At 44.8% G+C, this 16,657-nt stretch overlaps 1 protein-coding gene across 3 annotated transcripts in view; it reads right to left on the reverse strand.

The window, feature by feature from the left end:
* FREM3 (FRAS1 related extracellular matrix 3) overlaps window positions 1-10,779 on the reverse strand; it is an 89,319-nt gene extending 78,540 nt beyond the window's left edge. For all 3 annotated transcript variants that reach the window (XM_077279266.1, XM_077279267.1, XM_077279268.1), the window contains exons 1-2: window positions 5,808-10,779; window positions 4,903-4,992 (exon numbers count right to left, since the gene is read on the reverse strand). In XM_077279266.1, the coding sequence (XP_077135381.1) occupies window positions 4,903-4,992; window positions 5,808-10,764 (5,047 nt within the window). In that variant the 5' untranslated portion in view covers window positions 10,765-10,779. The remainder of the gene's footprint in view (window positions 1-4,902; window positions 4,993-5,807) is intronic.
* Window positions 10,780-16,657: the final 5,878 nt, after the last annotated feature.

Below are 16,657 nucleotides of genomic sequence, written 5' to 3' on the forward strand. Positions count from 1 at the left end.
ACAGTGGCAAAGGATACTGAAATTTGACCGTGATGTTATTTAGAAGGTGATAATCTATACAGGGCCTCAGAGAACCATCCTTCTTGGCCACAAAAAAGAACCCCGCACCCAAAGGGGACGAGGACGGGCGAATATGCCCCTTCTCCAAAGACTCCTTGATATAACTCCGCATAGCGGCATGTTCTGGTACAGACAAATTAAAAAGTCGTCCCTTAGGGAACTTACTACCAGGAATCAAATTTATGGAGCAATCACAATCCTTATGAGGAGGTAGGGCACTGGACTTGGGCTCATCAAATACATCCTGGTAGTCCAACAAAAATTCAGGGACTTCAGAAGGAGTAGAAGAAGCAATTGACACAAAAGGAGCATCGCCATGAATCCCCTGGCAACCCCAACTTGACACAGACATTGCTTTCCAATCCAGGACTGGATTATGAGCCTGCAGCCATGGCAGACCTAACACGACAACATCATGCAAATTATGTAACACAAGAAAGCGAATCACCTCCTGATGTGCAGGAGTCATGCACATGGTCATTTGAGCCCAGTACTGAGGTTTATTCTTGGCCAATGGCGTGGCATCAATTCCCTTTAGTGGAATAGGGAATTGCAAAGGCTCCAAGATAAAACCACAGCGCCTGGCAAAGGACAAATCCATCAAATTCAGGGCGGCACCTGAATCCACAAAAGCCATAACTGAGTAGGATGACAGAGAGCAAATTAAAGTAACAGACAACATGAATTTAGGTTGTACAGTACCAATGGTGACAGACTTAGCGAAGTTTTTTGTGCGCTTAGAACAATCTGAGATAACATGAGCAGAATCACCACAGTAAAAGCACAACCCATTCTGACGTCTGTGATTTTGCCGTTCAATTCTGGTCAGAATCCTGTCACATTGCATAGACTCAGGCTTCTGCTCAGAAAATACCGCCAGATGGTGCACTGGTTTGCGCTCCCGCAAACGCCGATCAATCTGAATGGCCAAAGACATTGACTCATTCAGACCCGCAGGCGTGGGGAACCCCACCATAACATCCTTAATGGCTTCAGAAAGACCCTTTCTGAAAATCGCTGCCAGGGCACACTCATTCCATTGAGTGAGCACAGACCATTTCCTAAACTTCTGACAGTAAACCTCTGCTTCATCCTGACCCTGGGAGAGAGCCAGCAAAACCTTTTCTGCTTGGTCTACCAGATTAGGTTCCTCATAAAGCACTCCAAGCACCAGAAAAAAACGCATCCACATTTTGCAATGCAGGATCTCCTGGCGCCAGAGAGAATGCCCAATCTTGAGGGTCACCAAGCAACAAAGAAATAATAATTTTAACTTGCTGAACCGGATCACCAGAGGAACGAGGTCTCAGAGAAAGGAATAATTTGCAATTATTTTTAAAGTTCAAAAACCTAGATCTGTCTCCGGAGAACAGCTCAGGAATAGGTATCTTAGGCTCTGACATAGGACTGTGAACTACATAATCCTGAATGCCTTGTACTCTAGCAGTGAGATGATCCACACTAGAAGACAGACTCTGAAGGTCCATAGCTGCAGCTGAATTCTGAACCACCCAGAGATTAAGGGGAGGAGAGAGGCTAGACACACTGCAGAGGAAAAAAAAAATGAGCTCAGGATTTCTCTTATCCCTCTTTTGCGATGCATTAACTCTTTACTGGCCTGCTGTACTGTTATGATCCGGTGGTAGGATCACCAAACTGACCTGATAGGTAAACCCGAATAGTTGGACAAGCTCCGGGGATGTGGGAACTATACCGACCGCAATCCTGATCCTATCCACACACACTAAAGGCAGCCGTGGAGCGTTACCTAAAAACCTAGACGCCTCTTAACAGCCTGAGAAACTGGCTACCTCTAGAGAGAAAGCAAAGCCTCACTTGCCTCAGAGAAATAACCCCCAAAGTTTAGACAGCCCCCCACAAATAATAACGGTGAGTTAAGGGGAAAATACAAACGTAGGAATGAAAAACAGGTTTAAGCAAATGAGGCCCGCTAACACTAAATAGACAGAAAATAGCAAGGGATCTGTGCGGTCGGTACAAAAACTATCAAAAACTATCCACGCAGAAAGTACAAGAACCCCCACACCAACTCACGATGTGAGGGGCGCACTCTGCACCCCAGAGCTACCAGCAAGCGAAAAATCACATATAAGCAAGCTGGACTGAACAAATCATATACTGAGAAACATTTTCAAGGAAACAATGAGCAAAAAGAACTAGCAAGACTTAGCTTCTCAGAAAGAGACAGGTCACCAGGGAAATCCAGGAGAGGTCAGAACCAGTACTGAATACAACGACAGCAGGCAACAAGTAAAGTTCCAGGTGGAGTTAAATAGGAACCAGCATAGCAGGAAATGAGGCAGCTGAGCCCAGCTCCAGACCCGCAGTATCGCTAAAGGCCACCAGAGGGAGCCCAGACGGAATTCACAACAGCAACATGCCGGACACACTGGGGGTAATATGCTGGACACACTGGGGGCAATATGCTGGACACACTGGGGGCAATATGCCGCACACACTGGGGCAGAATGCTGGACAAACTGGGGGCAATATGCTGGACACACTGGGGGCAGGATGCTGGAGACACTGGGGCAGATTGCTGGACACACTCGGGGCAATATGCTGGACACACTGGGGGCAATATGCTGCACACACTAGGGGCAATATGCTGGACACACTGGGGGCAGGATGCTGGAGACACTGGGGCAGATTGCTGGACACACTGGAGGCAATATGCTGGACACACTGGGGGCAATATGCTGGACAAACTGGGGGCAGGATGCTGGACACACTGGGGGCAATATGCTGGACACACTGGGGGCAATATGCTGGACACACTGGGGGCAGGACTGGAGGCATGGGCAGAATGTAGATATGGGACATGATTGGAGACATGGGGCAGAATGAAAGACATGGGGCAGGAATGGAGACAGATCGTGCAGGATCATGGGGCAGGATGGATACGATGGATCACTTCCCGCACTGTGCCTCGCTCCTCCTGGAACAGGATGTCACCGGGGGCTGCGCTGCAGTTACTCATTAATTTCTTGCATCACCACCCCCTATGAAAGATGTCCTGCATCCAGGGTGGTGGATGCTGTGGGAGATGTGAGTGCAGTGCTAGCACTCTGCTTCTATCTCCGCTGCCGCCGCAGCTTCTAACTGAAAGAAGACGTCATTAGAAGGCAGAGAAAGAAGCAGTGAATGACACCAATATTGCCCTCCAACAAACTGTCATCAGGTGGTGTCATTCGCTGCATCTATCACCGCCCCTGCTGACAATTAATTATAGAGCGGTGCTAGAATCTGTGTGGCGGTGCTAACGTCTCTCTCTGTATGTAGCTCTGCCCATGCTGATGTCTTTGACAGTTAGAAGCTACGGCGGCAGCAGAGATAGAAGCAGAGTGCTGGCACTGCACTCACATCTCCCACAACATCCATCACATATTATCCAAGAAGGGACAGCGATGCAAGAAACTGATGAGTAACTGCAGCGCTGCCCCCTGTGACGTGCTGCTCCAGGAGGGGCAATGGAAGGGGCGAGGAGTAAGTGCAGCCCCATCCTCCTTTGACATCACGTTTAAGACTCTTCTCAAACGAAACATCACATTAGGTGCAGTAATAAAAACACATTTAGGGATTAGCTAGATAGGGAAAAGTGTGGGGTATTGTGTAATAAAGCAAATTAAAAGTGGTAAGGGTGTGAGCTTAGATATTTTGAAAATGAATTTTAATCAGCTTTTAATACTTATGCACCTTTTTGCAAGTAATGACTAAGACTAGTCCAATGTTATTCTATTATTTCTTTAAGATCATAAACTGCAAAAGCAGCTTCTATTTGTATGTTTATTATGATGAGGAGTTCAACTGTGTGCTCCCAGAGGGAACCAATAGGTAATGTGACCCCTCTAAAGAGCAAGGATAGAACATCCCATCATGTCCTAAAAAGATGTTGGCCCCTTTATGCAGCTGTACGGCTACAGTGCTTTCCCAATAGCTGTATGTTATCATGGTCTAGCTTTGTCTCAAAATGGGTTTGAATTAGCTTAACAACTCATGCTATTATTGCTTTTTAAAAAGTTTATGATGCCAAATTGTGTATTTCCTCATACAAATAATGTAATCTAATAGGAAGGGAGACATAGACATGATAACTAGTTTCATAAACCCCGATTGGCTCTCAACAACTTCCAGCAATAAATTGTATATACAGCTTTGGCAAAAATTAAGAGACCACCACATTAAAACCCTGTCATGGCCAGCCCAATCTCCAGACCTGAAACCCATTGAAAACCTCTGGAATGTAATCAAGAGGATGATGGATAGTCACAAGCCATCAAACAAAGAAGAACTGCTTACATTATTGTACCAGGAGCAGTGTGAAAGACTGGTGGAAAGCATGCCAAGACGCATGAAAGCTGTGCTTAAAAATCATGGTTATTCCACAAAATATTGATTTCTGAACTCTTCCTGAGTTAAAACATTAGTATTGTTGTTTCTAAATGATTATGAACTTGTTTTCTTTGCATTATTTGAGGTCTGAAAGCACTGTTTTTTGGGTTTTTTTTTTTTTTTTTTTTTTAATTTGACCATTTTTCTTTGTCAGAAAAAAATACAAAATGTATTGCTTGGAAATTCGGAGACATGTTGTCAGAAGTTTATAGAATAAATGAACAATTTACATTTTACTCAGAAATATACCTATAAAGAGAAAAATCAGACAAACTGAACATTTTGCAGTGGTCTCTTAATTTTTGCCAGAGCTGTGTATGCTGGGAGTTGTATTTTGGAAACAGCTGAGAATCACAAGTTTAGTGGAGACCTCTAGTTTATGGGTTTCTAAAATCAAAAGTGCATACAATAAAAAATTAGAACACTTACCATTATCTTCTACTGAGAAGCGAAAGATGTCACTTGTAGCATTCTCACCATCCTTCAAGACATAGCAGACTTTTATGTCATCAATGTCAGCTGATAAAATCAGAAAGGGAGGAATATATGAACAATGCAAAAACAAATATGGCAGTCTTTAAACTACATTGCTGTGAATTACTTGAACTTATCCATACTCTAAATTTAGTAGTCAATGTGGTCTGACGATACATAATGGCACTGATCCATAAAACAGTTTTTCCAACAGTTTTTCCAGAATTATGGTGTAAAACTGTTTGGAAGTTTAGTGACTTTTGACATTTTAAAACAGTCCCAACTTGTTACGCTCACTTTTTGAAATGTGGGCGGAGCCTCGCCAAAGGAGGCATGGTCAAACATGGCCGACAAATTCCTCATTACTTGCGCTATAAAAGTGGCATTAGTTACAACAGAATTCTACTCCAATCACTGACTTAGAGAAGTTAGCTCACCGCTCATCAAGTGTGGCATGCAAAAACGCCAGTCTTGTTGAATGAGGGCCAATGTGCACAGTGATGCAGTGTACCAATAATTTGGCTATTTGTATCATTTCTTTAGAACAATTAATTGAAGCAAAGTTTGTTAATACATAGGGCCCGATTCATCAAAACCAGTGTTCACACTGGTCGTGATGAGGGGATGTGCAGGAATCAAACGCTCCTGATTCATGCACTGAAGTGAGATTTCGGGTGCAGAGAACTCCACATGTTGTCATGAATTAACTGTGGCATCCCTTCCCCTCCGCGCCTCCATCCCACCCCGTCTCTGGAATAACATTTTATGAATTTTCAGAGCTTTTACACCAGAATCTGGTGTGAAAGCTTTGATGAATTGGGCCCTTACTTTTGTTCGTAACAATAAGTTTTAGTACTCACCCTGGGTAAATGTTCTTGCTGTGCCATTGCCATGCGCCATGTTAATAAGTGCTCCATGCTTTGGACCATCGGTGATTCTGTATTTCAGCAGCTTGTTAGGACTGTCTCGGTCTTCTGCTCTCAGTGATTTACTAGTGATAAGAAATCCAAGATGTCCCGAAGGTAGGATCTTTAATGTAGCAGCCCCTTTATTGATGATAATTTGAGGGATTCCATTATCCAGTGAATGTATTCTAACTTTTAACATTTGAGGTTTTCGCGTCTCAAAACTAGTATCAGGGAATACAAAAAATTCAATGTGTGTCCCGTCAGTTACAGTGAAAGAAAAACTATCTTCTGTAGATTCACTCCCATCGTGCCTATAACTGATCAGATTTTCATTCAGATCTTGCTTGGTGAAGGAAGCGACTGGGCGGCTGTTATTAAACAGAATGCTACCATGCACTGGTACCTGAGTGATTGTAAATCGCAACAAGTGGTCAGGAGTGTCCATGTCCTCTGCAGTTAGTTCAAAGGGAGTAATCAGTTTGTTTTCTCCTTCAATTGCCACCAGGTCATGGATTGAAAGAACTGGTTTCTTATTGTCCACATCAGTTATTGAAATCCTGAATGTACGAAACACAGGATTGTAGCCATCTGTAACTTCAAACTCAAAACTGTCCATCTTCATCTCATCTTCAGAGGTATGAATATAATAGACTTTGTTCCCTGCCAGTTGGAGTTGGGTGAAGGTTGTGATAGGAATCCCAGGCTGATCTGTACTCTCTAAATGTCCACGGCTTGGTGCTCTAGTGATGCTAAACCTTAAATTCTCATCTGGACTGTTGATGTCACTTGTGCTTAGAAGGTCTGTAGTGAGTGTTACTTTCCCCCCCTCTTTGAGTGTGACTCCTTTGTTAATTACATCTGGGAAAGAGATATCAATGCTTCCAATGCTAATGTAAAAGTACCTGTCAATGAATGGGTTAATTCCGTCAGTGATATCAAATTTTATAAGGTCACGTATACCTTCTTGGCCTGTGTGAGTGTATTGAATAAGTTGTTTGTCGATTTCATCCTGTGTAAAGTTCATTCCTACTGTGATGTTCCCCAGGAGTGTTCCATCAAGGTCAAGTCGCTGCAGCAGCCCTTGGTTTGGGCCAAATTGAACTACATACGTTAGAGACTTATCATCTGAATCTAGATCTGTGGCTTTAAGCACTTTGTTTGTAATGAGCATTCTTTCTCCTATTTCAATTTCTAGTCCATCATTGATTGTCATTCTTGGGGTCTCATCATCTACAGGAATAACCATCACAAGTATTTTTTTCTCTACGTTGTGTTCTCCGTCAGTTAGAAGAATAGTAAAACTGTCCTCCTTTGTTTCTGAGTCATCATGCTCATAGACAATGCTAGAACTCTCTTTTATGTCTTCCAAGGTAAAGTTTGAGACTAAAGAGGTGCTTTGCTGCAAAATTACTCTACCATGTTGCGGGGGAATGGTAATAATGAAGAGCAGCTCATCTGCAGGTTGATCTGCATCTGCAGCATTGAGGATTGGAGTGTCAATCACAAGACTCATTCCCTCCATAACAATGAACTCCCGTGTGAAAATTTCTGGTTTCTCATCGTTGGTTGGGATTATAACAATAGGAAAGAAAAGGGGCTGAGAAGAACGTATACCATCTGAGCATCGGAAAGTGAATCTATCTTCTACAGGCTCCACTTCCTGGTGAATACTTTGAACATAATATATATGACCAAGACGAATATCTCTTATAGTGAATGCACTAATAGGAATCCCAGATCTAGAGCGTTCAGAGCCTGGAGCAGGGGAAATATTTTCCAGATATCCAGAGTTAGGCTGTACAATAATTGTGCACAGTATTTCATCTTTTGGTGTATCAGCATCTTCTGCATTAAGATTTTCAGGCATTATCACATTTTTACCACCTTCCAATACCGAGAATTGATCTCCCAGCTCCACTATAGGGGTCTCACTATCCACAGGCAGGATAGTGACATGTACCTTCACACCCTGCACTTTGTTTCCACCTATGACCCATTCATCAGAAAGATCTGATATTGTTAAGTTAAAGAAATCCTGCTGCTTTTGAAGCCCTATCTCTTCAGAATTATGTGCATACATGACATCTCCATTAAGAAGATCTTGCTGAGTGAATCTTTCAGCAGGCACACCATTTACCAAGATCTCCCCTCTATTAGGAGGGTCCTCCACAATAAAAGTAAGCATTAGGTCATCAGTGTCAGGATCAGTGCCTTGGATAACATTGGTAGTGATCTCAGTTTCCCCCCTTTCCAGAACTTCTAAAGAAGATCCTAAAAGGCCACCAGGAAGCATTAAAGTTGGGGCCTCATCATCGACTGGCTTAACAAGTACCCTTACTGTAACAGGGACTTCATGAATACCATCACTAACTACCAAGGAAACAGAATCACTGTTAGATTCATCCCCATTATGGACATAAGACACATGACCTAGTTCTATGTTAAGGAGTCCAAATGAGTCTCCCAATGACATTGGCTCACCTTGATAGAGCAACTGACCATGTAAGGGGGATTGAGAAAGTCTGAACTTTATGTTCTTTGTGTCGGTGTCCTGATCTGTTGCATCAAGTTCAGTTTTTGTAAACCTGAAAGAACCCCTTTCCTGGACAGAAAAACCTGTATTGATAATTTCAGGTGGTTTGTTGTCTACAGGTTGCAAAAATATAGTAAATGTGCCTTGTACAGAATTACTTGAAGCATCTTCTACAGTAAAGTTAAACTGCAATACTTTTGCAACAATTCCTAGTTCTTTCTCTGGAGGCCTGTAAGAAATCTTGTGATGGTTAATCTGGGCTTGAGTAAAAGAAGACACCTGAACATCTGGTAGGTCTGTAAATACTATATGTCCAGTCAGAACAGGGTGGTTGGGGTCAGTGTCTCTTGGATGGCTATGTATGGTATACTTAAGGTTTCTATCATCTGTATCCATGTCTGTATAACGAAGGTGCTTTCTTTTGAAAGATGTTACCTCATATTCCTTAACAGTCATATGTAAAGTTGTCCCTTGAAATAATTCAGGAGGAATGTCATCAACAGGTTCGATCCGTACAGTGAAAACCTGGAGTCCAGACTGGTTAGGTGGATCATTATCATCCAGCACCATGAACAGCACCTGATCTAACACAGACTCAGCATTATGTGGCCCCACATGCCTATAGTACAGTTTTCCATCTACAATGTCTCTTTGGTACCACTCACTTACCACCTTTTCATACAGTTCTTCCTCAAGAAGGTGTTTCCATTCTTCACCTTCAGCAGGGGGTTCACTTTGTCTGAGCACTAATTCTCCCAAATGACTAAGAGGTTCTTGCAATACAAAGAGAATAAAGGAGTCTTCTGAATCAACATCAGTGGCACTGAGCATAAAGGGTGAGACAAGAGCCATACTTTTCTCTGCCAGGCTAAGTCCAGTGTTGGCATTGAGAACTGGGGGTTCATCATCTGCAGGAGACACTGTGATGGGGTAAAGTAGCTCCACCTGGTGTTTTCCATCATCCAGCCTAAGAATTAAATTATCGCTGTAAGTATCACTACCATCATGCTGGTAAATGACAAGTCCAGAGTGTAACTCTTGTGGCGAAAAGTTGAAGCCATTCCCACCACTGTTAGCTGAAATGGTCCCATGTGCCAAGACTAGATATCCATGTTTGAGTCCACCTACAACACTCACTTTCACTTCCTCTAGATTATCCTCATCACTGAGTACCAGATTGTTCATTCCAGACCCTGCACCAGATAAAGGTCTTGACTGTCCCTCTAAAAGCCACAGTCCAGCATTGCGAGTAGCAAGGGGTGCCAATGTGTTCATAGGCTTCACCACAATCATGAAGGCAAAAGTTTCAGAGGAGGCTCCCTCTGTGTCTATCACCTGCATCTCCAGCTGCAGGATCCTCTCCAGCCAGGACTCACTAGATGGGGGCTGGTAAGCTATCCTAAGCTCAGTTAAGTCCCTTTGATAAAAGGAAGTTATGGGTAAATTCTGGTCATCAGTGCTTACCAAGTAGCCAGATGTTTCTGCATCTAGGTGGCTTGTCAAGTTAAAGATGAGATCCCCAGGATCAGACTCTAAATCCTCTGCTGCCAGCATCTCTGGAGTGAGTGCAGTCAACACAAACTGGCTGACTTCCATCATGAGCATGGATACAAAGCTGGGACGAGGAGGGGTGTTCTCAGCACCTTCCTTAATCCTGACAGTCAAATGAAAGTGTTCTTGCCTTGTTACCCCATTTGCACTGGTCAGATCCACTCGCATGGGTAAGTAGTCTCTGTTTGGGGAGTTATGAGGTGCTGTGTGCAAGTAATGGTAGCCAGAACTAATAAAAGTATGACAGTCAATGCCCTGCTGATGGCTAGTGCTTATGTTGACTAAGTGACCATACCTTGGTAGCCCACCTGTGCCAAAGAGTGGAGTGATTCTGCAAGTCTCTTTAGCAGGGTCATAGGTGAAACCCATAACTTTCTTATCGATGGGAACACTGAGTCCATGTATCTTCTCCACCACCAGGGGTAAATTCCGGGTAACGATTTGGAGTTGCTGGAATATCACCTCCACCTCCAGGACAAGTGGCACAATCAGGGTCTCTGTAGGGGAATCGTATCTAATCTGCAGCCTTACCCTGTCCTTCAGAGGGCTGCGGGAGCCCAGGTGAGTGTATCGCACTTCTCCTTGGCCAAAGTCACAAGGGAATTTCTTAGGGGTCAGTGATCCAGGTCTCTGAGACAGGGGGTCGTTGTCCAGCACGTTCACCACACACTTGTCTCCAGGCTGCACTTGTAGGACCAGGTCTTCTACCGGATCCACAAATGCTGATCTTCCGAACGGGACCCGGACTCCTCGGCTGCTTCCAACGATGTGTTCTGGATGCAGGGAATCAGGCTGCGCTCGTCCACAGGAGAGGAACGTCGCCATGAAGAGGTAGATGAGATGTGGGGGTCTTCTCTGAGGGGCACGGGACTGCAGCCACCCAGCCATGTTCCTGCCCTGTGCTGTGAGGAGATATTGCCCGGGCAGGCAGGAGTGCAGGTGAGGTCAGGACACACAGCTCTGCTGGGAGACGGCAAGTGCGAGGTGGGGCAGTGATGTGCAGGTAGTGCTGTGCTGGGAGGGGCGGGCTGCCATGGCCGTGGACCCCTCTGCCCCTCCTCACTTCTCCCCCACAATGTGCAGTGCAGCCCCTCTCTGGGACCGTCTCCTCTGGTTCCCTGGACTGCTGCAATGTGAGAGCCATAGCCCTGTGTCTGTATACAGCTGGGCTCAGCAATGCCTCTATGTCCTGCAGCTGTTCAGCTACAGAGATACTAAGCCATATCTACCATAAGTAGTATATATGTATATTACATGGAAGTGGCTAACATCAATTCATCAACATCAGTGATTTTTACTCCAAAACCAATAGTGTCTCCAAAACACAGAATTGTTGTCAATCTTTCATAGTTTTTCTCTGTTTCACTCCTGGTTTTGGCAATGATGGAAAATTGAAAATTGATAAAAACCACTGATGCCTGAATGAGCCCTTACAAAGAAATGGAACTATCTGTGACCCATAAATACGACCATCATATGTATCATACATGATGTTTATACATAGACATAATTGTATATGAGATATTACTGTAACTGTGTATTGTATACGTATATGCGTATTTTTGGGTCATGTGAGTATGATTTAGGCGGCGTTCACATGTCTGTGCCGACATTCCACTTGTCTGCTCTATTTTAGGAACAGAGAAACTGGATAAGTGACCCCTTACATCAGTTATGTAGATAGACACTGAGGAGCCCATTGATTTTTATAGGATTCTTACAGGGTTGTGTTATTTGGAACAAAATAAAAAGTTTTGCATGCGGTACTTTCTTTATGCTGTAAAAATGAACACCAAACATAACAATTCCCCATAATAATCTATGAGGCACTTCCGCCCTGTTTGCATAACGAATGCAACAGATCACTTATTCTGCTTGTCTGATCTTAAAATGGAATATGGACACATAAACAGAACCTCTGACATTAGATATAAATGAAATAACTATGCAGCCTTGATTAAAAATGTCCCAGCATTTTGGGTTTAGAGCTCCAATACAGATTTGTGCATCTCCACGGTTACCAACAGCAAACAATCCCTGAATAGTCAGCTCCTCATACTCCATTAAGTCTGCCCCCATTTCTTGTTAACATACATTTGATGAGTAAGGAGACAGATGGAAGAGAAAATAAGTGCAGGGTCAGATTACACAGGGGTTATTTCCAGTCTGTTACCATGAAGACACATCGATCTGCATCGGAGCTGTAAATACAAACGGTGGGATATTTTTAGTGAAGAATATTTGCAAAGTAGTATTTTTTTCTTTTTAGACAAAGGTGATTTGAGTGGTGGACATATCCGTTAAAATGAATCTGTCAGCAGGATTTCACATCCCAAACTATTTATATGCAAATATAGCTCATTCAAGGACAAGTCCAGCAATCTCTTTACATGGCCAGTCCCTTCCTCTGTTACTGAGAAACCAGCATTTGAATTGATATTCAAATAAGGCTGAAGAGCTATGGTAGATCTGAAGCCTTTGTCACTTCAGCTCTATTCCCTGCCCAGCACTGCCCCCTACTGCTTGACCCACAGCCTTGATGCTGTTCAATTTCAGGCAAATGAACTATCTGTCAGGCCGGTTTCACACATCCTGATATTTCCGGTACTGGAAAAACGGTACCGGAGATATCAGTGTCCATGTGTCCGTGTGCTGCCACTGTGCCGCATCAGTACCACATGGACGGCCGCCGGGGAAGTAGCGCTGTTCCCCGGCGGCTGGTGCTGAAGCTGACTGTCATCCCTTCTCCCCTGCTCTGCCGGTGAGCAGCGCGAGCAGGGGCGAATGAATGAATGATACGCAGTGGGCGCAGGCTCAATAACTAGTGGTGACGTCACTGAGTCTGTGCTCGCTGCTGGCATGAACTCCTGTGACCTCAGGACAGTGGGAGAATGCAAGTGATGAGGTCACGGCAGTTCAAGCTCTGTCACAGTGACCTCATCACTTGCATTCTGCCATGGTCCTGAGGTCACAGGAGTTCATGCCAACAGCGAGCACAGACTCAGTGATGTCACCACTAGTTACTGAGCCTGCGCCCGCTGCGTATCATTCATTCCCCAGTTTACAGCCGGGAGCGGTCGCATTAGCACCACTCCCAGTTGTAAAATGTCTATCCCCTAGATATGGATTACGGCGTGGGACTGACTGAACGCCAGACAGGTATGGGCATACTGTTGGTATATGATGGCAAACTGTATGTTATATAATTTCAATAAAATACTTTTTTCTTACTGTGTGGTGTTTATTTAACCCTTTACCAACTATAGGATTAGTAATGGAGAGGTATCTTATTGACACCTTTCCATTACTAAGCCGGGCTTAATGTCACCTTACACTAGGAAGGTGACATTAACCCACCATTACCCCACTTGCCACTGCTACTGGGCAAGTGGGAAGAACCCAGCAAAGCTCCAGAATTGGCGCATCTAATAGATGCATCTTTTCTGGGCAGCTGTGGGCTGCTGTTTTTAGGCTGGGGGGGCCATGTCCATGGCCCCTTACCATCCTGAGAATAGCTGCCTGCACCTGTGAGTTTTGCCGGGTTGGTTTAAAAACATAGGGGGACCCTACATTGGGTTTTTCATTCATTCTCCCCTGTCCGTGCTGCTCAACGGCAGAGCAGAGGAGAATGGCTTCAGCACCAGCCTCCGGGGAACAGCACTTACAGTAGCACTACTTCCCCGGTGGCCATCCGTGCACACGGAGGACAGTGTGCACTGTTCTCTGTGTGCACGTGTGTGGCACGTTTTGCAGCCCTTGTGTCTGGGTACAAAGCGGACATGTCTGCGTGTTTTGCACAGGGACACACGGTCTGTGAAAACATGCTGACATGTGCACATGTGGCACCCCAGGGTCCTGGTAGTCACAGTAGCATTGCTTTTCTCATGGGGAGAGTGATGTTACGCTTGAAGGCAAGAAGGGATAACTGTAACCAGGTACCACAAAAATGCAACACATTCACACTCCAGGCCACCAGGGGGAGCTTTTGATCCTATTCACTAGGTGACTCCCCATATATATATAACTGGTAGTCTGTAGGGAAAGTTAGTCAGTTCTTGCCAGGAAACAGACTGGATCAGTCTGAGGCAGCAGAGGGTTTACGGAGCTGTGTAGCCACAGTGCAGCAGTTCCTGGAAAGAGACATTGAAAAAGCCGAATACATTGCAGAAAGCGTGCAGGAGAGCAAAGCACAGGAGAGAATACCAGGGGGAGACCAGTCCCGAGCAGGCTGCCTCCTTCTGAGGCACAGAGACCGGTAGCCGGAACACTGAGGTTGTAAGGACCTCTATGACTTACATCAGAGACCGGCAGTACAGCTGAACTCTAAGTTACCTGTCCGACCTAACACCCAGGAGGCACGGTGGCACCCCTCAGAGGCTGGGGCTAGAGTCCCTATAAATAGCCTCAAGCCACCAGTCATATGGGTTATGTCCTATCCTATCCGGGGGACAGAGAGAGAGATAACATCTGTGAGGATCTTATGTGAAGCCCTAGGCAGTAAGGGACTACAACAACACGGTGCTAGAGGAAGGCTTTTGATTTCCACCTGGATAAGGTGACTCCTAACTTGCCTCCAAGCCGGCCGGACCCTATCTGCCCTGTGATCTGGTGCCCTGGACTGTGGCTGCCTGAAGTCTTCAGTAAACAAGGTAAAGAGACTGCAAACCTGTGTTCTCGTTCTTCACTGCACCTCTCACCATCTTCCATCTACACACCGGGAGCCCTGGGGATATACTTCACCTGTGGGAAGTTATACCATCTAGCTGCCATAACATCACCCCAGAAGACCGCTTAAAGCAGCGTTGGTCCCCACTGACCGAATACCACAGGTGGCGTCACGAACATAAACTTTATTCCCTTTAAAGACCTTTCCCTTTTACATGGGCGCCCAAGGCCACGGACCGGGTCGCCACCGTGACATCCCCCTGTGAACCGCAGGACCCGGTACCAAGTACCCCACGGCCCTGGCGGGCGACTCACACAGACCGATTCATTTGAAGGGGTCTACGTGTGTCAGTGTCTCCGGTACGTGAGAAAACTGTCACCACACATACTGGAGACACTGATGTGTGAAACCGGCCTCAAACAGATGGAGGCTGCGCTAGTTGAGGAATAGAGCTGTAGTGGCAGAGACTTCAGATCTGCAACATCATTTGTATATTTAAATGCTGATTTCTCAGTAATTGTGGACTGGACTGGCCATGTTAATGTATTGCTGGAAGTGTCCTTGAATGAGCTACATTTGCATATAAATAGTTTGGGGTGTGAAATCCTGCTGATAGACTCCCTATAAGTCAAGGTCAGTCATATTTGTACTCATCTTTAGGGCTCATACCCATATATGAGAAAAAAAACGGTCCGATTTCTGGACCGAAAAAACGGACGAGTGCTATGCGAGTGACATGCAAGTACAATGGGATTTTCACACCTAGCATCCGATTTACATCAGAGTGCATAGCGATTGCTATCCGATTGCAATGCGATTTTAATGAGCTTTTACATACAGCAGTTCTCTGTGTGTAAAAGCTCATGTTAAAATCGCATTGTAATACACAACTGTACACATCCTTTTAAAACCAAATATTGTTCAGAACATATGAAGATGAACTATTGAGCGTGGGAAAATCAGCTGGCATTTTCCCACGCTCAAGAGTTCATCTGAGTTCAGGCTGTGAAGGAGCGCAGACTCAGTGACGTCAGCACTTGTCTCTGGAGCAAGCGCCGGCAGCTTCTCATTCATTCCCCAGTAGATAACAGCCGGGCCAGTCGCATTAGCACCGCTTCCCGTTGTAATTGGTATATCCTCTAGATATGGATTACAGTGTGGGACTGAATGCCAGACAGGTATGGTATATTGTTGGTTTGTTATTTTTTTTTTTTACAGGAGATTGAGGGCGTCCCATGGATTAGCAGTACCAATAAAATGGTCAAACTGTGTTTAGTGTTTTATTTCATTAAAAGACTTCATTCTGGCTCTGTCTTTATTTCATTCTTTACCAACTATAGGATTAGTAATGGATAGGTGGCTTATTGATACCTTTCCATTACTAAGCCACGCTTGATGTCACCTTACCAAGGTGAGATTAACCCCCAATCTATTACCCACTTACCAGGGCAAGTGGGAAGAGCGAGGCTAAGTGCCGGAATTGGAGCACAGATGTGGCTTTTTTGGGGCGGCTGAGTGCTGATGTTTTTAGCTGGGGGGGAATATCCATGGTCCATTCCTAGGCTTTTAATATCAGCCCGTAGCTGTCTGCATAGCCTTTGCTGGTTATTAATTATGAGGGCACTCCACGTCATTTTTTGGGGGGTCCTCCATTTTAATAGCCAGTAAAGGCTAAGTATACAGCTGTGAGCTGATATTAATAGCCTGGGAAGCTCCATGGGTATTACCTCCTACCCAGGCTAGAAACATCTGGCCTCAGTAAGTGGCTTTCCCTCTGCTGGTTTTGAAAACTGCGCTGGAGCCCACGTCATTTAAAAAAAAAAAAAAATCATTTATTAAATAGCTGAGGCACTTCAGGCCCTTGAGGATCTTTTGAGTGAACAGGATCCACCATCTGCAGGTATGTTCCCACAGTCTATCTGTCCACGGTCAAAGCGCTTTCCCCCCTTGTCAGTTTGCCCAGCAGTGGAGATATTCACTAAACTTGTTATGGAAGATTTTAAACACATACCCATGACATATAAAAACGACAATCTTACCAGTTGCCAACGT

The sequence above is a fragment of the Ranitomeya variabilis genome, chromosome 1 (assembly GCF_051348905.1).
Source record: "Ranitomeya variabilis isolate aRanVar5 chromosome 1, aRanVar5.hap1, whole genome shotgun sequence".
Classification (NCBI taxonomy): Eukaryota; Metazoa; Chordata; class Amphibia; order Anura; family Dendrobatidae; genus Ranitomeya; species Ranitomeya variabilis.